The 23,099-nt window shown below is 39.6% G+C and overlaps 1 protein-coding gene across 2 annotated transcripts in view; it reads right to left on the reverse strand.

Moving 5' to 3' along the window:
- The window catches only part of map2k5 (mitogen-activated protein kinase kinase 5), a 63,753-nt gene that overhangs the window by 38,926 nt on the left and 1,728 nt on the right, over window positions 1–23,099 (reverse strand). For both annotated transcript variants that reach the window (XM_038701287.1, XM_038701286.1), the window contains exons 3-12: window positions 22,805–22,872; window positions 16,658–16,727; window positions 15,960–16,000; window positions 14,507–14,574; window positions 14,328–14,376; window positions 12,768–12,832; window positions 3,581–3,620; window positions 3,380–3,448; window positions 2,645–2,726; window positions 1,550–1,611 (exon numbers count right to left, since the gene is read on the reverse strand). In XM_038701287.1, the coding sequence (XP_038557215.1) occupies window positions 1,550–1,611; window positions 2,645–2,726; window positions 3,380–3,448; window positions 3,581–3,620; window positions 12,768–12,832; window positions 14,328–14,376; window positions 14,507–14,574; window positions 15,960–16,000; window positions 16,658–16,727; window positions 22,805–22,872 (614 nt within the window). The remainder of the gene's footprint in view (window positions 1–1,549; window positions 1,612–2,644; window positions 2,727–3,379; window positions 3,449–3,580; window positions 3,621–12,767; window positions 12,833–14,327; window positions 14,377–14,506; window positions 14,575–15,959; window positions 16,001–16,657; window positions 16,728–22,804; window positions 22,873–23,099) is intronic.

Here is a 23,099-nt window from a genome sequence, read left to right on the forward strand (position 1 = left end):
TGACCCTGTTTACACCTCACAAGCTGGCTGTCATGGCACGAGTTGCTGAGGTGGTTAGTAAGGTCCTAACCTCCTTATGGTTTGACAAGATTCATCATGAAATGCTGTGCGGTCACGGTTCTCTCTAATTTTGTATCGATGTTGTCCTTAGACTGTTAACCAGAAGCGGTGCTGCCAGTTTCATAAATGACGACCAGAGGATGTCACTGATTAGCTTTCTTGTAAAATCCTGTATGCTTTTAAACCCAACAGCGTGGATTTTGTCCACGACAGTCTGCATCTCACTCTGATGCATATCTGGAAAAAGGCTTTCCATTCAATACATAGTCAGACTTGCCACCAGCAAGATTGCTCAAAAGGTTGCCCTGTGTATCATCAGCTTCAGACTGCAACCATGGTTTCCATCTGAGGCGATGAATCTCTCTACAAAGGCTTCATCTTCTTGGGGCTGGTGCTCCTGCTAACTCAACCCAAGCGAGGGGGAGAACTTGCCCCAGGCAGAGGAATGCAGCTACCTTCATAATGGGAAGTAAAGATCCTAAAATTGACTACAGTTTAGGTATGTCAGCTGCACTAGTACAGACTTTGTATCAGACTGTGGCAGCAAAGGGAGAGCTGAGGTGCACATCAAAGCTCTCAATTTGCCAAGTCAATTTTTGTTCCAGTCACAGACACACATGACTACACCTGTTTAGATCTGTAAAACATCCATATAATTATTATAATTTTGTTTAAGTATTACTCATCTCCAAATGTGTAATACTGCTTTGTGGTGATTTCTTTCATTTATGGGATGTGAGAGCTGATTCTAGCCTCTAGCTCCTGTCATCCATCTCTGATGCATGACAACCTCAGAGATAAATTAAGGAAGCACAAAAGCTCTCTGAAGTCCTGCTGCCTCAAAAGGTGGTGGGGCAAGTGCAACAACTGCAGTGTGCAGCTTCACTCACACCCTCTTGGGTGCTTTTCCTTCTGTGATAATTAACAACTGTGACAGTGGAAAGGAGGCAAAGCTGTGAATTAGAATTAACACTGACTAAATAGCTGTCATTGTTTGATTACGGACAAAGTTAAAAGGGGGAGACAGTAAAGAGAAGCTGGAGACAGGGGAAGGATAATGAGTGTGGAAAAGAGGCATGCATTGATCAACATCAAGGCCATTTCTATCAAAATGCTAGTTTTAACAGAGCAGAAAGGGAGAGAGAAAGGGTGAGAGGGGAGGATAAGGGGAAAACAACACTGACATTGTCGGCCACAACCAAATAGAAGCTAGTTGATGAATTCACACCTGTGGTTCTATTTTCTTTTATTTCATTAATAGTAAAGTGAGTTTTTTCCTCAGAGTGGTTCTGTATCCGACAAACAAATAACAGGTCACACAGAAAACTGTACCCGCCAGACACATATGGCAGAGCACTCTAATAGATTACATACTTAATTACATAATAAATAAATGTATTAATTAAGAACACACCTTTCAATTGAAATAAGATTCACTCTGTAATCAAACTACTAATAGAGAGATTTTGAGTACTTCATGAAAACTTACTGCTAGTGCGATCCTCCCCAGCACATGCTCTGGAATTCTTTTGTACACGTCCAGAGAGCCACCTGCAAAAGACAAATGAGTCATTACATTTTGTACAATGTCTTAACTAGTCTGCTAATGGCCTTTTTGGCACGACACAAAGCCAAATTCATTTTTGCCACAACATTTCACACCTATCCAAACAACTAACACAAATGTTTTGCTTACAAATTCATCTGGATCCAGATCCAGCAATTTACACAATATAAATTAAAAATATATATTTCATAGTTAGAAGTAAATATGAGCACTACTGAGGGCATTAGCATAACTCGACAAAATACTTGAAACAAAATATCAACAAAATATGTGTCTAAACACAGTACACCTGTTTTCATTTAAATATTTTAACAATTAGCTTCTATTTGGTTGTGGCCGACAAGATCAACATCAAAAATGTCAAACAGTCAAAAACAAAAACGGTCAAAGAAAAACAAAGCAGAGAAGAAAAGGAAATTTTTAAAATGCTGGACATTCTTAGAATAGCTGTTTACTGCAGAGAGACACATTACTGGTATGTTTCAAAATGTACTTGAAAATTAAAGTGAGTCTTCAATATTTGTTGTAATGCCACTTGCTGACAATTTAATTTTATTGATATGTATTTGTCATATCAATACAACATAAACAAGGAACACTGTAATTTCTTGTTGGCAGTAATCAAGCACAACTGGAAATTACAAAAGTTTCATGAAGTAAAGAGCGCTGAGATGTTAGGCAGACTTTGCTGACAAGCTGGCAAATGTGTGAAACAGGGGAATCATTGCATTAACACACACATCTAAAAACATAGAGTCCCCCATCTCACACCAGTCTAGAGACACACATACAAACACACCTACAAATGCACTTAAGTCAAGATTTATCACACCCTTGTACCTTTTAGCACACAGGCATGCTAAGCAGCTCACAGCGATAAGATGTTCTCTTGATCTGCAGAAGTGTAAATGGATACACAGCAGAGAGACAGAGGACAGTTCCCCAAAGTCTCTTCTACACAGCTGTGTCAAGCAAAGACAAAGCATATGATCTAGCTTAAGCCACATAAAAACTCACCGTCCATAAATTCTGTGCATATTGATATCCTGTTCTCTACAAAAAAGGCACTGAAGAAAGTGATGATGTAGGGTGAATCACACTGCAATCAAGGGAAGAGACAATGTGATCGTTAAACGGCATGCCAAAATATTTATCTGTGATAAAAAAAAAAATGTTGTTTCTACATTATCCTCATTATGAATTTGAGTGCAAAAGTGATTATGTGACACTGCATTGTACAAAATTTTAAGTTTCTCATGCTTAAGTGATTGTGGTCCGAGCTCAAATGCATCACTCATTGGCTCTTTTTGTTTGGAAAGAAAATACTTTATTTATGATTTAATTCCACACACTGCATGGGAAGAGGGCTCACTGAGCAAAATGTTGTCATGGTGAAACACGTGACTGAGCTCAGGTTAGTTTATGTTCCCACTGTCTTAGGATAACCGTAACTTCTTTCTTCGGGTTCAATGTTGATAACACAAAGTGCATTCATGCTCAATTTAAGTGAGTTTTCATGCTCACAGTTTTTGGGCCTGTACATTTTAGGTGCAACAGAAAAAAACCCTCCTGTTTCACAAACGGTGACCAGTAAATTCACATGCCTTAGTCTATTTATCACTGATCCCTAGCTTACATGGTAAGACTAGAGGCGATAAACGGCACTGTAGAATTGGTAGGACAGTAACATTGAGTGGAGAAAATAGAAATTGTTTTGGTTAGGAGGAACAGCTGTAATCAGAAAAAACTAACCTTGTAGAGAATTTCTAATTCTGACATGATCTGCTTCTGTAATTCCACCGTGATATCCAGGGGAATGACCTGTAACCACAATGGGAAGAAAAGGTAAAGCCTTTAATTAACACAACATTAACAAGTTCTGTAGAAGTGGACTAGATTAAGGGTCACTCATTAAAGAGTAACTATTGTCATCAATGTGGAAGGAGTTCTCACCTTGACAGCTAAAACCCGCTTGCCAAGAAGATGGTATGCTCTATAGAGACAAAACACAAAATTATATTAAAAGGTAAAAAGCAGTTACTTGCGTGTATTTCAGTGGTAACCTGAGTTGAGATTTTGAAGTTAATATAGTTTTTAGCTTTATATTTGCCTATTACACTCTGTTTAGCAAAAATCCCCTGTACTCTGCCCCAAAATAACGATGTAATGTCACTGTTTGGGTGTGGTTAAAAAACAAATGTTGATCAAAGCAATCAGCAACAAATTGTTATGTAATGTACTAATAATGTACATAAAGGGCAAGTGATGGGTAATGAAAGGATATAACTCATAGAGGCATTCTGTCATGCTAACTCTTCTGTTGCTCAGAAACACAGACACCTGTCGAGTGTTTCATCTGTCATTTCTCTTAAAAGGTCAGAGATCACCACCCAAAACCAGATCCAGCCAGCCCTATCACTAGCTGTTCCAGACAGAGTTTTGAGTTGCAAGTAAAGCAGCAGCCACAGACCAGCCCCGTAATGATTTAATTATCAAAGTCCTTCATGCCAAACTTTGGCTTTAGTTACAGCCCTTGAAGGTTAGTTTACGGCACCAGTGATAATACCTCAGGACTTCTCAACATACAATCCTCAAGGACAAATACTGTCCAACAGCTGCCAAGTGATGGGGATGAGGTGGTGTACGTCACACAGGCTGGTTAGCTTGCAAACAGGCTTAGATAATGTGATACCTGGCTACTCAACTGTCAGTGGGTCTTCCAGGGAGGATGTGTATGGTGCAAGGTGTGATTAATGTAGATTGGAGTATCACATTGCTCCTCGGCCAGACACCTCAAAACTGGCCCAGCCTTAATTAATGACACCTATTAGTCCCATGTCATTTAGTGTGTATTTACCTATAGTAAGAATGAAGACTAGTCTCTGACTGTAGCTATGCCATGGTATATGTGAGCTGTCGTTTATAGACCTTTGATTATTTTCATATTGTCCTTTAATTAATATTGCGTGTAGGAGGTCCACAATTGTTGAAATAGAAATTTTCTCTTTAATTTGTTTCAAGCAACATGACAAGTTTTGTCAGCCATCACGTAGCTTTGACCAAAAGTTTACACACAAAAGATAAACAAACAAAATATGAAATGGCAAAAGATAAACATTAAGCTTAAGTTAATAGAACAAACCACAAGCCTTCTGACTTACATGGACAGTGTTAGTTCTTTTTGCTCCGAGAGTGATAGTGCCATCTTTTCTGGAAAAGAGTTCTTTGCACATAAGGCTGACGGCCTTGTTTCCATTTTGATGTCTCGGTCTTCCTTTAAGCTACAATCAATACCAGTTAAGCATGACTGCTGCCTCTTAATTAAGATGAAGATGTTAATTGAGGCAAGATTGCAGGGGTAGACATGTTAAATACTGACTGGGCAGGTTGTGTATGTGTAAGGAAGCCTGATAAGAGATTAAACATGCTAAACAACTTGTAGTTATCAATGAGAATTCAAGACATGCTGAAAGACATACCCAGCCTGTGGCTAAATGCACCTAACTACTACTTTAACACATGTAAAGTGTAGCTTTGTGTACGTGGGATACTATATGCACAAGTTTAATCTGAGTGTGTACAATTTTTGTGTATACTTCAAGCAAAGTCTCAGATCTGCTTATGAAAGCCAATGCTGTTTTTTTCCTGATTAATTCTGGCTAGAGTTAGATCAAGACAAACAGACATTAAAACCATCCATATACTGTACACTACTTGTAGTTTCAAAATAGCAATATCTCTACAATATTACTTCAAGCAAAACAGGCCCAATATTAATGGTAATTCACAGTTTTAGATATACAAGAGTTTGGAAATCCCAAAGTTTTAAGAAAACGCATGTTTTAGGGCAGGAACTATGTTGTGACTACTGCTTGGTTAAAGCTTTATTCTCAGACTGTCCTTGACCTCCTCAGGGCCGAACATCCCTGTATGAGTTACAGTGACAGGCTTGTGACAGCGGGAGACATGGGGACAAGGTTACATAGCAACCCCCCGCCACTTCCCCCTGATCTGACCCCAGTAAACGTGCCCCATTGCTTGGATCTTATTTACACTCCAGCTCGCTCTGTAATAAAAGCTCCATCATGCAGTATTCATAGGGCCTCTCTCTATGTCTGAAGTTGGGGGCTGTGTGTTAGAGACTGGCCTCCTGGATCAGGGCTAACATGGTACTTTTACACTGCTGCATGGACAGCGAGCTGCCTTTCTCTCTCCCCCTGACTCTTTCACCTGATACAGCTATAATGGGTCTCCTAACTGTCACAAACCGATAGAAACCTAAAACACCGATAGACATGCATGTACATACAAACATAAACAAATAGGTTTACAAAATATTCAACACATTTGAAGCAGCAAAGCTAAGGAACTCAAATAAAAAAAGTTGAAGGGATTGTTTTGCTTATATCTTACCATGATAAAAACTGAAAGTCAATATTTTCCTTAATTCCATGAATGGACATCCTTTTTGAGAACAAGTCTCTTGTGGCTGGGAAAGAAATTACAACACAACAGCTGTTGGTTTTCTGTTTGCTGTAGAACTGCCCTACACCCACTCTTTTCTCAGATTGTTGGTTTAATGATATGGTGTAAAGCTGATGATACACAGAGCAACTTTCAGAGCAATTGTGCAGGGCAACATTGCCGTCAATGGTAATGAGTAAAGATTACTACTGTAATCCCCTTCCCCCACTACTCCGCACCCGCCCTGCACCGCCGCTATCCGTTCAAAACATAGTCAGACTTGCCACTAGCAAGACTGCCCAGCAACATTGCTCAAAAAGTTGCAGCAGTTAATATTGCTGATTTGTATTTTTAGAAGGTGTCTTATGGCATTCACCCATTGTTGGACCACTTCTGCACATGCCACATTGCACGGCTTCCAAGGAAAGGAAAGTAACAGCTGCAAAAGTTAGGATCTGCAGATGATGCCATGTCAATGTTGCCATCTACAGGCAACGACACAAAGCTGCTAAAAACCTATGTCTTGCGACACCTATAGGCAATAATTGTTACAGCAGAAGTTTCTTGTTTGTATACTTGCTGTTTTTTTGTGTTTGTATTGTAGATTTTTCAGTTACATTTCATTTAAGATGGGGTGGTGATGACAAGACACATGCCTTTGGTGTGATCGACCCGGGTTCAAGTCCCCACAGTGACATGACAATGTGTCCCTGAGCAAGACACTTAACCCCTAGTTGCTCCAAAGGCATAAGTTGCTTTGGATAAAAGAGTCAGCTAAATGAATGAATGTATGTAAATGTACGATGAATAAATTGGAACATCATTGTGTCAAACTAACCTCCAGAGGATACCAAATGCTCAACCAATCATTTCATATCAGAATGATTTCATAGTCATTTAGCTTGAGGCTGAAAACACTTTTTTCCTCTCCATTCAGACTTCAGATTACGCTTTTTCAGGTTCTCAATCATTAGATAATTTAGCCAAATTGTCTGGAGAAATACTTAAAGATCCCAACAGTCTACCTATAACCAATATATATACAAAACACTTAACACACTACAAATATTCAGCACCCACAACCAAACCGAGGCCTAAATATCATTTTCCTATATCAGGACACCTTGTCATTCATTACTGCTAATTTAACAAGCAAATTATCATAAAAATCAAATGTCATTCTTTGTGAACTTGCTTAATTAATAATAACTGTAAAATACATCAGTCACTAGTAAATGTTGAAGGATTCAATTGAACATTATAATCTTCAGGAAGGAAGGATGTATTGTGGGGATTTTGACCACCTGCCTAATATTGTGTAGATCACCCTTTTGCCGCCAAAACAGCCCCGAATCAAAAGAGTTCACTCAAGATGCATGAAGTGCTGTGACGTCAGGTGTAAACTGCAATACTACTATTTCTAGACACAATCTGAAAATATCTGGATACAAGATACCGGGTTACCACCAATTAACCAAAGAGGTTTGGCCCTTCAATATCCAGTTTAATCAATGAGGTGAAATCAATGGAGAAAATGGTCTGCGTGACTAAAGGAACAGCTGTGGGTGTCTAAGTAGATGTCACCACAGTCGCACCAGGCAAATGTGCTTGTTTTAATTGCACTGCTGCATCCATGAGTCACAAAAATAGCCTGTGTGTCCTTGTTATTGTATTTATAAGCCATAGAGTCAGTTAGATTGGTGGACAAGATGGACCTCTGAGATTGTGTGTAATAAAAAACAAAGGCTGACATTGATGGATGGCTAGGTCAGCGCGTGGCTTTAGAGAGCTGAGGTGTTGGTAACATCCAATTGAGTCTAAATGGCTCTGGGTCATAAATGGGCTAAGAGGTTAAAAGGTTGGGAGTGGTAGTGCTTTTCACACGTGATAAGCCTAATATGAGCTGGACCAAAGGGAAGGACTGAAGAGGATTGAGAATTGGTTTCTAAGGCCCCATCCACACTAATTCTTTTTTGTTTTAAAACGGAGAAGTTTTACTACGTATGCACCTCCTATACATATAGCGTGCACACACACACACACACACACACACACACACACACACACACCTAGTTTAAATTGAACCAACTTCATTCCACAGTAGCAAAAGAAGACTAAAAACCTGCTCCAAACAGTGTGTGTGACAGAGAGCGCTTAATCAGACACACAGAACTCGCCTACTTAATGCCATATCATTGCAGCTAAATGTATTTCCTCATGCAACAAACAGAGAAGCATTGTTGTTTGTATAAAGTAACTTAATTATCACATTATTAATTAATTATATATTTTTTATTGTTTATATGTGAATTTGTGCTCTGGCAACATTGCAACCTAAACATTTGTGGCAATAGGCCTGAGAGAGAGCGAGAGAGAAATCTCTCATCTCATCTCATGGAAACAAGCCACTACATATCAAAGTTTCCTCCTCACTAGAGGAAGAGGTGTCCAGGCTGGACCCTGATCCTTCTCACAAGAGGTGTTACAATAACTATCACAATAGAAAGTAAACTCAGTCGCACATGTCTTTGTTCCCCTGCAGCAAAGTCGCAGGCATCAGCCCAAGGATCGGTACGTGATGTCACCGTCACACAGAAGCGCTTCTGCTGGCTGCACATACAGGTCCATGTGTGGCGGTGGCGTCACTTACTGATCCTTCAGAAATGCTTGGCAAAATGTAGCGCGTCTGGAAGCTACTGCGCTACTCTGTCAATAAAAGAGCTTCGTTACCGAAAAGCTATTTGATTCAGAAAAGAGCGACGCTACCACCACACTATTGAGAAATGTAGTTAAACTAGTAACGGCGCTACTTGTAACTATTTTTTTTTATTATTTCATTTACAAGAACATTATAATGAATATACTGCAAATATGTGCCTGGTGAAATAAAAACTGCTGTTGCCATTTCTTAATCATGATGCGTAAAAACACCTGTACGGTGTTGTTTACCAGTCAACACATAAGGATATGCCATGGCTATAGCAATCCTCTGGCTACTCTACCTTGACTACTTTATCCGTTTGCATAATGCGTGTGGTACCGGCATCAACTGATGAGAAAGTAGCTACCGTAGTCAGCAGCAGCCTCCATACTGTGTGATCATCTGACTGTTAGGGTTTCTTGCCCCATTAGACCTCTTACTTCTTCTGTACAAAGAACTGATGGGTGGAGGCGCAAAACTATGACCCAAGTTGTAATACACTGTAATTTACATTTAAGCATGCATTAGAAAGTGTCTCTTGGGTTTCTTCAGCAGATGTTTGAAAATTAGATTGCTGTGGTATACCACACTGTGGCAGCCTTTAGTCTACACAACTAACAAATACTAAGTAAGGAACACCTAAATATGTTGGACACAATTAGTCTAACCCATGGTAATGTAATCGCTCTTCTTTTATCTGTACAAAAACAGACAACAAATGTTGGGATTGATTGAGATGAACAGTAGATTAAGGTGATCCTTCTGGCCAAGACTCCTCATGTTATCATCTCTTTATCCTTCTTGTCCAGACCCTTAAGAAAAGCCCACCATGATAAAGCTTTGGTGAAGACAGACCTGTTTTGATGTTTACTGTATAAATGTTTTTGTCTTATAATACGTTAATTTACTTTTGTCATGAGATATTTAAAGAGAAGAGAGAAGACTTTATATCTATTTTAATAACTTGAATTGAAAATCCAGCCAAACTGAATACAAGGTGAAGCCAAGGGAAGAGCAGAATTAAATATTTTGAGTGTTTCTGTCTATGATAAAATAATTAAAATTAAAGAAATAGGGAAGCAATTAACAGTTACTGATGAAAATTTCTAGGGGCTTATGTCAAGGCCACACACACAATTAACACCTATTTTGTTACAAATTCACAATATTGGGTTTCCTCTAGCTTAAATAACCTGTCTAGTTATGTATAGGCAGAAAGGCTAGCTATGCACTAGCTATGCCTTTTTTGCTTTATATTTAAACAGAAAATCATTGCAAAAGGTGATTATAGTAGTTGTTCTCCAAGTATCTTATCTATATTAGTCAGGCCTGTAAAATTCTGCTGTGACAATTTCACACAGACATGTCGTCAGGGTCCTGCATTAGGTGCAGGTGTGTCTGTGATTTAAACAGTCAGAATTCAGGGTAGAAGGGGTCGATCTAAACTATGCTAGTCAAGGGTTGTACGTTTGACTTTTGCATTGGCGTGTACACAAGGATCTACAATTACAGTAACTATGTTGCTGTATTAGTAATTAAATGCCTAAGACACTTGGGTTGATGAAGTGGCTGAGCCGTCGCTGTTCTCTGTTATGTTCTTCACATGGATCTAATGGCAGGTGATACTGCTGGATAGTATTTTTGTTATACAGGTTTGCTGACAATGTCTGGTTGAGAGCACTGGTCAGAATGATTTAGCTTTAATAATCGAGCCAGCCTCTCCTAGTGTCATGTTGGACATTGGGTACATGGAGTCAAAGTGGACCTTCTATAAAAACCTTTTCAGAGGAAGAGGCTGACCAGAACACAGTTGGTGCTTACAAAGCTACTGCTGACTCAGCAGAGGGGGACAGGCAGACCACGAAGGATGCAGCTGTTGTAGTTTTGGAAGCAAAGCCCAGTTGTAGAGTGATAACTTACAGCTTGAACAATGACTTAAAGGAACCCTTGAAGTTTTTGAAAAAGCATTGGTTGATGAATAGAAGGAAAGGCCATCACCCTAGCTGTCCTCAGGAGGATGTGTGGAAATGTTGACCTCAACCGGGACATTTCTAGGAGGATGAAGGTACAAATAAAGTGGCTCCTAAACTTCTGTCCTCTGTAAGCAACACAGGACAACTTTTCGGTCTGTCCACAGGGATGCATTTTTCACAGCAATGCTGCCAACTGAATATAATGTGACACAGTTTGACGGCAGTGTCATTTGTCTAAATGTAGCATTTTAAAAAGCCATATATAGCTTCTTATATGAAGTCTGTTTGTGTGAACTGGCCTCACTCTCTCTGATACAATGAAGAGCTCAACAATCTAAGAAAATGGTGGAAACACTGCCCCTCAAAATTAAAAGTCAGTTAATGTGATTGTGGGATCTGGGCAAGATGCCCTGTGGATATAACACACACGACTAACTTGGAAGAGACACTGTAGCAGTGTCCAAATTCCATACTACATGCTATATGTATACAGTATATACTAATCTGTATAGTAAACAGCTTTTTTGCAGTTACATATGCAATATTATACAATAAATTAACATACTTAACTAGTTTATACTAACAGGAAATTATGCAATATATATTCCTCTGAGCATTTCATTGTGAGAAAATTGGCCTTTTTCACAGCAGACATTTTGGCACATCATAAAAGGAAAAGCACAAAGACTGGAACTGCATTTATATGAGCTTGTTCCAGGGTCCTGGTATTGTGCATGAAGGCCCACTGTCATGGCTTACTGGGACTTCAAATGTAATTGTTAATGAAATTTGTCTACATTTGGTCTATATTGTCCATCAGTAGCTCACTAAAGTTTTGGAGTGAACTCATACTCAAACATACTGAAGACCTGCTAAGAATTAGTAGGTTGTATGAATTTGGGAAACGTTCAAAGGGCTAAATCTTCAAGCTGTTGAAAAGTATGTTAGGGCTCCTCCAACATGAAATAAAACAATCAACAACACCAAAATAGCATATAACAACCAGGCAGATTTTATCTGTATTTTTTTTATCTTCTCCTTCCAACCATAGAAATTCCAGCACCACAGCATATGGATTTTTTGCTGGGCTAAATTGACTGAAAAGTTGTTGGGCTTGCAATATTGGCCTTCCTCAGTGCAGTGTAACCATTTCTAGTGCCAAACTTATCAGCAATCTTATTCTCATACAACTATGGGAGATTGGCGCTTAATGAAACTTTCTCAAAGTCATAAAATGGTAAAAGGTGGTTGAAAAAAAGGGGTGAAAATAAAAAAAGACAACCTTGTAGATTTGCTAGATAGGAAATTTACTGGTTTTGCTGGCCCCTGTGTGAGACAGACCACTCTGTCAAGTCAAGGTTAGTTTGAGCAGTGATCAATACTTCAATCTCAATAAAACAGCTCAATAGCTAAGGATTGATGGGATTGAGGAATCACAAGGTGGGGAGAAGAAGGATAGAATGAGCAACACAAACCCTTATCATAATGTTAGCAGGGTAGTAATACATTTGTCTAGCCAGAGAGGATGGAGCTCTTCAGTCGTGGCAGGTGCTGTACCATAGACAGATTAAGTCAATTGCTGTCATACCTAACAGTCCCCAAATCAATATCATACGTTTGCAACCTTCAAACCAGAATAAATAAATGCAGGTACAGACAAAACCCAGTCTGATAAATGTCACCCCAAACACAGAGGTAAATGGAAAGATGAATGAAGAGAGGAAGGGTAGACAACAACGGAGTACCCTTCACAAAACCCTACTGAGTGATGTGTCTGTCATGTCAAAGAATGTCAAGAATCGTATCACGCACGTCTAAAAATGGCCACTAATTGAGACATTCTTCCTTCATATTTGCACTGTATAGAGACTTCAGCATCACTGAATACATCATTAAAACTATCTCACTTGATTCAGCAGGTATCTGCTCAGTGTCACTATCTGTTATTGTGCTGTGGCCTTGTGATGTTGGTGCCACAATGTGAGAGCCAGCAAACACTTACTTGTAAACTGTGCCTCCGTTTCCATGGCCAAGCTGCTCTTGATAGTTGATATCTTGGGCATTTATCTGCAGAGCAACAAACACACATAGATGTACAATAATGGCATTTAGATGTTATAAGAGAGAGTCAGAGAGAGAGAGACTACATTGTCACTGGAGGCTATAAACAAGACAAGCATTCAGGTCACTTCAAGTTCAGCAACATATGGAGAGAAAACAGAGGGACAGAAAGAGGAGATCAATACAACATTTGCTGTCCAATTTATAAAAGGACATTGTGCTTGGGTGAGTGGGGGAGTGACTGATGTAGAGTTTGATGATGATTTCTTTGCTGTCGTTGTTTCACTCTACTTTGTATAAAAAAAAGTGTTGGAGCTGGGTAATATAACGTGGTCTGGGCTAACATGGCTCTTCTGAGCAAAAGTTTCCTCCTCTTGCTCATTTTTCTTAACAGGGCACTTAGATAATTCCGTTGTGTCCTGGTCTTGAGTTTTAGAGTGAGAATTACTTTCAACAGTAACTAGCTCTTCTATGTGTGAATCTCTTCTGTTAATAATGTAAGTGAAAGAAATAAACTGATATGTTAGGTGCAGCAAGTACATCTAAATATATTTGTTCCATATTTTCAATAAATACATTTCAACTTATTGCACCCTAAACATTTTTTTACATTCAACATATCAACTACTGTAATACAAAACCTTTATCTTAAAACTGAAAAACCATATTATAAAAAATAAGTCCTATTGATGTATCAGAAAATGTAGAATTGAAAAGTGCTAGCGTGCTGAAAATGACCTCATTTATACATACAAAATATAAAATACATTTTAGTAAATGAATGAAAAGTATAGCTTATGTTTTGTTAATTGATTACTTCCCTCTATCTATGCAGCATGGGAGCACTTCATTTAACATGTGTATGAATGTGTGTGGCGCTCAATGAGGTTGCAGGCTAACTGTAAAAGGAGCTCTATTTGTACTGTGGCTGATATGATTTCAGTGTAGGGCTGCCAAGACTAATTACGTAAAGACAGAAAGAGGCAGGCATCAAACCATACGTATAAGCATGCACACACACAGATACACATTTCCCCCCAATTCACCTCACTTGATTTGATAACATGTGAGAGGAGGGAGTTAACGAGAATGAAAAGAGATGGATGAAGAGATGGGGGAGAATGGAGAGAATAGCTCTATTAGTTCACTGTGTTACAGCTGAGACCTGAGAGGCCACTGGCTTAATTGTCTCCCCGACACACTAGGCACTGTGGCTGTGTGTGTGTGTGTGTATGAGAAAGAGTGTGTATGAAAGAGATAGAGACATTACTGTAGAAGGCTTGCTCTCAGGAAACCAGAGGCCCTGCTCCCAGCGACCCACAGTGAAGAGACAATAACCAAATACACACTGTATAACATGCCCACAGTTGGTATCACAGAAAATCAATAAAGGAGCCAACCACTAGTGAGAATGTGCTCTTGTCAGTGGAAACAAGGTGTGAGAGCAAGAGCAGTGAGATAAGAGCAGCATATTCTACTTAAACCCAAAACAAAGGCTCACCTGCCCATTTGTCAAGATCTTCTTCAGCTCAGCGGATGATTTTTTTAAGCTGGAGGAAGGAACACAGCACAGTTGCAATGACGTAAGTATCACAGGCATCTTTCTACTAATCTATCAACCATCCAACTGAAGTTTATTCCAGGAAGTGAAACACGCTCCTTATGCCCCAGGAGGCTCACCTGTTGTTGGCCATGGAGTCTGGGACAGCATGAGTGCAGTCATTCGCTGGGTTAGGTCTTGTATTAACCTGAAGGTGTGCAAACACATATGCAAGTGAAAGGACAAACACGCACACCCAAACACACGCTTAGTGGTCAGGGCCGACAGACAGACATATTGCCAGGCCCCCTAATGAACAAGAACAAAACACAAGCTCTCAGTTCAGCCTGAAGGTTAATTGGCTTTCGTAGGAGAGAAGGGAGGCAGACAAGGAAGAAAGAAAGAGGTGTCCGCATAGAGGAGGGGAAAGGATGACAGGCAGCAGAAGGAATAAGGGAGGAGAGCCAAAAATATATTTGCATGAAAGTATAGCAAAATGACTTAACACTAAAGGAAATGAGACAGATAAAATATTTGGGCAAAGGCTGGAGGAAAATAAAGTTAAGACATTAAAAATTTTATGCCTCACTAGGGATACTGTTCTTTATCTATTCATCTGCATCTATGTTTACTCCAAAGACCTTGGTACTCAACCCAGATATTGTACACAAAAGAAGAGACAAACCCTGTACAGGCAAGATACTAAAAATAACACATTTAATTGAGGTCAAAAGGCCGGTGTGTTGGGTCCACTAAAGCACAGGGATTCTCTCTTTAATTAGTGCCCAGGAAGACCTAATTTAAACAGTGCACAAGAATCCCCTTAGTCAATTACTTTTATATTAAAACAGGAGAAAAGAGGGGAAAGATTATCAAAGGACTAAGAAGGTTTTTGGAAAACACCATCTTCTCAAAACAGACCCTTAACCTTAAAATAAACGGTTCAGTAGTTGTTACCAAAGCTCCTCAGAGGATACATTAAATAAAGCATTGGGGGGGGGGGGGGGGGGGTCATTTTATTATTGAAATGGAGATGGATATCATATAGATCATCTGGAGAGATGGAGGAGGTGTCAAGTCATTTAACCCATTGTAATTAGCAATGAGTTTCAATAGTAACAACATATGCCTAACATAAAATGGGAAGGTCTGTGGAAGGCCATTTGCAAATGGCAAAGGGGGGCTTGTAATGACAATTTCATGGTTGAACAATGACATCTCCTTACTGACTTTTTGCTACGCTGATGTTCTTCCTATCACAGGAAATTAGAGATTCATTATACTCTGGTCTAGAGAGGGATCGAGGTTTTAGTATAATACCTTACCCTTTAATGACTATTCCAGCATAAGAAACAAGAATATAAAGAGACAGAAAAAGAGAGACAAGCCCCACAACAGCCACAGCCAGCCAGCCCATATATAAACATAGATGAGGGGAGCAAGAAAATGAGTGAAATAAAAGGAGAGCCTTGACTTCAATTGACATTTCAATAAGTGGAACACAGCGTTACCAATCCATTTGCCTCAACTTTCCCCCCTCCCCTCCCCTCATTCTCTGTGTAAGGCAGCTGAAACAATTATTGAGATAGGTACCTTCAGGCCATGTATGTTCCGGATCCCTGGAGTCTTGCCGGCTGAAACAGTAATTGACTAGATTGTAGAACACATCACTGGGCCATTTACAAATGTGCTGAAAAGGAATCAGTTCTTTATAAAGAAGGAAAAAATATGAAATGAAATGAGGGTTACTCTGAAATTAGTTGTAGACAAGAGAGTGATTGAGATGTTGGGCTCTTGAGACAGCTGGTGGTAGGTAGGAAGGAAAAACAAAATCACAAAATAGATAGAGAAAGAGAGAAAGAGAGCGAGATACAAAGTAAAAGAGAGAGAGAGAGACAATAAAATGTTTCTTCACTTTGCCCTTGGGGCCTGTTAGCGATTATGTATGACTTTGAGTGGTGAGAAAACTATACGAAGATATAAAAACGTAAGTGTTAAAAAAAGCACTCACAGTTAAAAGCAGTTCAGGAAGAAACTACACAATGCCACAGATCTGGGCAAAGACTTAGCCTGAACACAAACTTGCCGTTTCAATATATGTCCTTGGAGCAAAAGAAATGTATAAATGGCAACACAATAATAGAATGAGCAACTGAATTTTAATGTTGTCCAGAGGCTGCATTGTTACTTCTAACGACCATATGCTCCAATTGTCACATTGTTTGAACACAGCACAAGTGATCTACCCAAATTTCAGTTGAAATTTGTGAAATGCTGTGCAGAGTGAGTACCTCGTGGAAAAATCTGTAGAGGGTCTGGCAGCAGTCCATTCATGCGTTGTTCGTTCATTGTGTTAAAGTACTAAAGGGGAAAAGAAAATTACAAACTTCAGCCATCAAAGCTGTTTCATAAAAGAATGACTTCATCTGTACGAGAACAGAATAAAAAACACAATCCAATTTAACAACATAAAACAGAAAGCCTTGGTACATTTGCAATTTGTGCACTACTCTGACAAATTCAAGCATATTACAGTATGTATGTAAGTATGTTTAAAATGACGTCAGAATGAATCCACAATGTTCCTAAAAATGTCAGCATGCTGCGCTGAAATCTGTTGCCGATGAGGACCAATGCCCTGTGGGCCTGTTCTGAAGGAGTGTAGCATTAACCCTTTTCTTCTCCAGGTCAACAGCTCACCAAACACTCATATCCTACAGGACTAACATGGGCACACACACACTCTGGAGCCTCTCAGATGCTTGCCAAGGCAATGCAATAATTGATGTTTCAGTTAAGCAAACCATCTGTTAAACTGTGAGAGCGTGTGTGTGTGTTTTGTTTATGTCCACTAATCTTTGAGGCTTCAAACCAACAAAAATGAACAGCAAGGCCTCACCAAAGACACCGTTCATAACATACATGTGTTCATTGTGTTTCATTTAGAATCAAGTATGAACTACCAAGTCATCACAGCAATATGTAAATTTGCTCTCTCATTGTTTTTGGGGAGGTGGGGGCGATGGGAACGGCTTGGATAGGAATGGATCAGAATGGTTACCCAAGTGGCACAGCTGTTATTAAAAGGCCTATTTATCACTGTCAGATCCCTCCTCGCTCCTAGGCCTCTGCTTTCGCCCTCCAGCGTTCTCACTAGGCCAAATCTGAACAATGGGCCTAATACCAAAAAACATGTGTGTGTGTGTGTGTGTGTGTGCGCGCGTGTGTGGGTGGGGGTGAGGGGGGGTATCGGGCTTCACGTACCTTTAATTTTCCGCTCAGCTAGCTTATTGATTAAGGCCGCAATTACCACGTAATCTGTAGTAGGTATGTTATTAAATGCCATTCTCCATTGTTGGCCAATAACTAAACAGTGTCCGACCCCAAATACCATCGCTCAGCCTTAAGGGACAAGGTGGAGACCGAAAGTGGAGAGTGGGTCTCATCATCATTAGCAGACTAAGGGGAAAAGGGAGTAAGAATGGTGGAATTGGAGCCACTACCTCCAGGGGGAGCTGAACGAGGAACGGATGAGATCACGTGGGTTTTTTTTAGCATCTGACACAGGCCAGTCTTTAACTTTGAACAGGGGTGTCTGTCTTTCAAGGTGTCTAACAATGATTAGAGATGCCTGGAAGAATAGTGGGCCTCACAGGATCATGTAGCAATCAATGTTCTCCGTTATGGGGGGATACTTTCACAATAAATGCCCTCTGCAGACTGATGTTAATTAAGTGCCAAGTTTGAGCATTAATTTTTCTCAGCAACAAGGGGCATGAATTTATTCGCTAGGCAATGTTAAAGCAGAGATCTTGAATAAGGCAAAAAAAATCACTGTGTAGTGACAGCATATTTAAAAGTCTGGCTATAAATGTATTACACACACACACACACACACACACACACACACACACACACACACACACACTAATGAATTATCCCACCTTTCACCTAACATGCTGGTGGTTTCTCTTAATTCCTATTAATTTCACATAATGGCTGTCTGCTCACCTGGAATTAACACGGAAGCAAAAATTCACTAGGGTCTCTACGGAGGCCAAATGGCAATCACAGCAAACAACCACAACAAAAAAGAAATCCTCTGAATACAAATGCAAATGACTGCTGAAATGCATAACCCTTGCATAAGGCATTTAAAGTACCCAGATAGTGTAAATTATATTTTAGTGAGCCCAGTATTTTCCAGGTGATCAGCAGCTTTTTACACTTGGGTGTCCCACAAGGAGCAGAAAGCCATTATGGGGGTCCCTGGATTTGTTTGCCAAAATAATCATTGTACAAATGGCTTTTGAAATCTGTAGATGAAGCAGTGCAGTGTTGTGGATACTAAATATTTGTGCTGGTTAGAGTGAGGTGCAGGTCAAAGTCATAAATTAATATGCAATCACAAGACATGGTACATAATCTGAACAAACAACATTACAAAATTAAATGTTTAATACAGCCTATTCTGCTAAATAAATGTACATATATAGAGGTACTGATTAGCAAAATAACATTCATGTTCATTGATATTTTAATAGAAAATATTTGACAAAATTAACTGATGTCAGTGAGCGAGGCAGTGATATAAGTGAGCGAGTATCGTAATATATTAGTAAATATATAAATATAGTATCTTAAAAATTATGCATTTATAAATTTTCTGCCAGCACTGCATCATAATCTACTGTAGCAGCATCATTTTATTTCCAAATCACCATGTTAAATAGCACACAATACAGAAATGAATGTTGATAATACCAAAACACCCAAGACAGGAAAGTCCTGAAACTTTATTGGTATCAATACTGTGATTTTCTCAGAAGCTACTCCCATTCAAACAGGACACACAGCAAAGCAAGGCAAAATTGCAAAATACCCTCGAAACATGTCAGCTAGATTTGTGAATAATAAAGCTGGCTGAGGTCAATCCTTACTTCCATCCCTGTTTCACAATGCTCATCGGCACAACAGCTGTCTCTTTTTGCTTAATCACCCTGCTACCCTATGCTACTTAATGATTAAAAAGCAACCACAAGTGAAAGCATGACTAAAATGGACAAAAAACAAGGAGTGTAAATTGTGCCTGTGGCTCTAGCAGCATCATTGTGAGCTGATGGGGGGTAAAAGACATCCACAGATGAAAGTAGATTTTGAACAATTCTGCAGCCCAGGGGGCCGCTCTTTAATGAGGCAAAACTTTAAGTACTGAATAATAAATAATAAAAATTGACAGTTCATTTAGCTTTCAGTGTACCTCGTAGAGAAACCCATTACACGCCATTACTCTTACTGTCCGTGGCATGAACAGTAAGTATGGTGGAATATGAAAATGTACTGCACTAGGTAGAAGAGTTGAATGGGCAATGGAAGTGGGTGCATGTGTACGTGTGTGCTGTTGAAAATTACCAATAGGATGTTTTTTTTACCTTAGGTTAAATACAACAGCATGTGGCTACATGGTTTCATATATCTTTATATGTTGCTGAGTGGCAGGTAAATACAATGTCACTGTAGAGGTTGAAGTGAGAAGTTATAGCGAGGGTTTTCTTAACTGTTAAAATTCTACGGTATCTGATAAATCTGACAGCACTGAGGTGGTCATTTTGAACAGCAGCACTAAATAAGATTTTAGTGACCATGGCAGGGACCATGTAATTCTGAAATTAGTTACTGCGGCAAAAAAATACGTAATGTTTTTCAAATTGTTCTCTTTCTACAAGTGGTTTGTTTTTTTATACCATGCCACCTAGAAGGTAAATACTCAAGCAGACAGTGTGAGTTTGATGTTCCAAGGTTTTGAGATATCTGTCCCTAAAATTTTAATGAATGAATGAAAAAGGGTGGTGAGTGGCTCTTTGTGGCATTGTGCTGGTCAAAGTACAAAAAAATAAAAAAAATAAAAATACAGGCAATTTAAAACAATGTCCAGTCACTCTGTCCGGTCAAGGTTATAATATTTTTATAGCCCAAAACCACAAATTTGCTTTACAAATTACAAAAAAACACTATATATTCTTAGATCCTCTTAGGGCTCAAGACTACAACCATTTAGTAGCATTTTGCAACCATTTTTGGAGACAGTTACTAATTTTTTTTAACTATGAACACAAGTGCAACTCGCAAATATTCCAACCATGTTTTTGTTTTGTTTTTTTAAAACCATCATCATATATAATTTGGAACACCAGGAGGACACATAAACTTGGTGTGAGTGTGTGTTTATGGCCCCAACTATGCAGGTTGCGTAGGGCAACTGCCTCATGTCAAAGCCGGTGTCAATGTTTACAACTTCAATGACAGGATGAAGCGGAAATTATACTTCTGGTCACAAAAAGGAGGAAATGAAAACACCATGAGAATGCTTTGCGGCAACATTAAACAGGCTGATGTCAGCAAATAACAGTAACGTTCATTTGATGTGCTAGCTTACATCTTTCTCTAGTCTGTCTATCTTGCTAGCTGGCCAGCACATCTCTTGGACTGTCTGTGTCTTTCTATTCAGCCACTTCCAGAACTGTGTTTTGTGACTTTGTGTCCAACAAAAGTAATAGTGAAATACAACTATTGATCAATACCAACTGTGTGTGTTTATAAACTGCAGCTCAGAAAAAATAACTGCCTCGCATGTGTGTAGGAGCGTGCACAAAATGAAACTCACTAGCAGCAACCTCAATATATGGGAGTGATCGTCATAGGTGCACATCACTTTAAAATAAGACAATGATTATCTAGTCTCTCAGTCAAGAAAAACAAGATCCGAGCCATCAACACATACGCCCTGCCAGTCATCAGATACCCCACTGGTATAATAAACTGGCCAAGAATAGAGGCCACTGGCATGATAGAGGTAGACACTGACAAGACAAGAAAGCTCCTCACAATGCACAGAAGGTTTCACCCCAAATCCAGCACCCTGAAACTGTACACAAAGCGTAGCGATGGAGGCCGAGGGCTAGTGAGTGTCGAGACCTCTGTTCAGGATGAAATGACAAAGATCCAAGAGTACATCAGGAAGATGGCCCCCAAAGATGAAGGGCTTAGTGAATACCTCAGGCAGCAGAAACCCGAGGGTGAGGACAAGGAAGATGAAGAACCTTCATGGAGGGACAAGCTGCTGCACGGCATGTACCACAGACAAATGAAGAAGAAGTGACTGATATCAAGAAATCCTACCAGTGGATGGACTAAAGGACAGCACAGAAGCACTAATCATGGCAGCACAAGAACAGGCACTCAGTACAAGATCAATAGAGGCTGGGGTCTACCATACCAGGCAGGACCCCAGGTGCAGACTGTGCACATAACAGCAGGGTGTAAGATGCAGGCAGGAAGTGCGTACGTGGAACGCCATAACCAGGTAGCTGGCATAGTGTACAGGAATATCTGCAATGAGTATGGGCTGGAAGTCCCCACGTCAAAATGGACGTGGGTAGTTGAGAATGACCGAACTAACATCCTGTGAGACTTCAAGATCCAGACTGACAAACTGGTGATGGCTAACCAACCAGACATCGTGTTGATCGAAAAACAGCAGAAGGCGGCTGCAGTGATAGATGTGGCAATCACAAACGACGGCAACATCAAGAAGACGGAACACGAGAAGCTTGAGAAATACCAAGAGCTGAAAGAGGAGCAAGAAGAGATGTGGAAAGTAAGAGCAACAGTGGTGCCAGTGGTAATCGGAGCACTGGGGGCTGTGACCCCCAAACTGGGGGAGTGGCTACAGCTAAGATACTGCGCAGAACCCTCAAACTCCCTGGCCTTTGAGGACCCGAGCTTGAGGATGAAACATACCACCCCACAAGGAGGGTGAGACGGGGGATTTTTTATATTATATATACATACACAGACCCATCTGTGAATAGCCACTCCTCTTCGTGCCTGATCTGAATCAAAACATGATCATGTGCTGAATCAATCCGGAGTAAAATGGTTAGTATCCTGAACACTAATGCACATATTTGTCCAAGGCTAATGCATTCAAGTTAGCTCTGATAACTTAGTCTATATATATTCTTAACACAACACTGTCAATCTCTGAGAACCCACCTTCAAATAAGTTATTAGCAAACAAGGAGCCTAGCTAATAAGGATAGCTATATTAACGTTAGAATACAGCTGAGTTGTGGAGGTTAGCACGCTGTACATAGCTGCTAGTCAATATCGACTGCCCTGCTCCTAAAAGTTTTAGTTGGGAGACAAAATGGATAACCGAGGAGGGATCTCTCTTTCAAGATTTTCAGATATTTGGTTGATGACATGTGTAAATTGTAGACAGAAGTGGCACTTGCTTTGACTACTTTCTAATGAAGACACCCCCCAGGTAAACTTCTACAACATCAAATACAATATTAAAACACAATCATATTATTCAATTTGTGGGATGGATGTGTGATGATTAAAAAAAATTACTAATCAATTTATATACTCACATATGACAACATGGCTTTGAGTTCTTCATCACTTCTTACAGTGATTCTGTCTCCCACCTCATCTTCATCTAAAAAAACAAAGAAGAAAAGATATTAAAATTTGGATTGTAAAACCTTTTACTTAAAAAAAAAAGCTAGCAACTATCAAAACCAGAAGGCAGAGATTTGATATACACTGGACTGATTTAAGAGCTAAGATCAGCATACTGCTTTTGGTCCAGCAAATATACAGTTAACGGTAACACAGAATTAAACTGAATTTAGTATTAAATCAACGAGCAATATTAAAAGGTGA

This window comes from Micropterus salmoides, unplaced genomic scaffold (genome assembly GCF_014851395.1).
Source record: "Micropterus salmoides isolate LMB-PRFRI ecotype aquatic unplaced genomic scaffold, ASM1485139v1 Ms_hic_scaffold_6, whole genome shotgun sequence".
Taxonomy (NCBI): domain Eukaryota; kingdom Metazoa; phylum Chordata; class Actinopteri; order Centrarchiformes; family Centrarchidae; genus Micropterus; species Micropterus salmoides.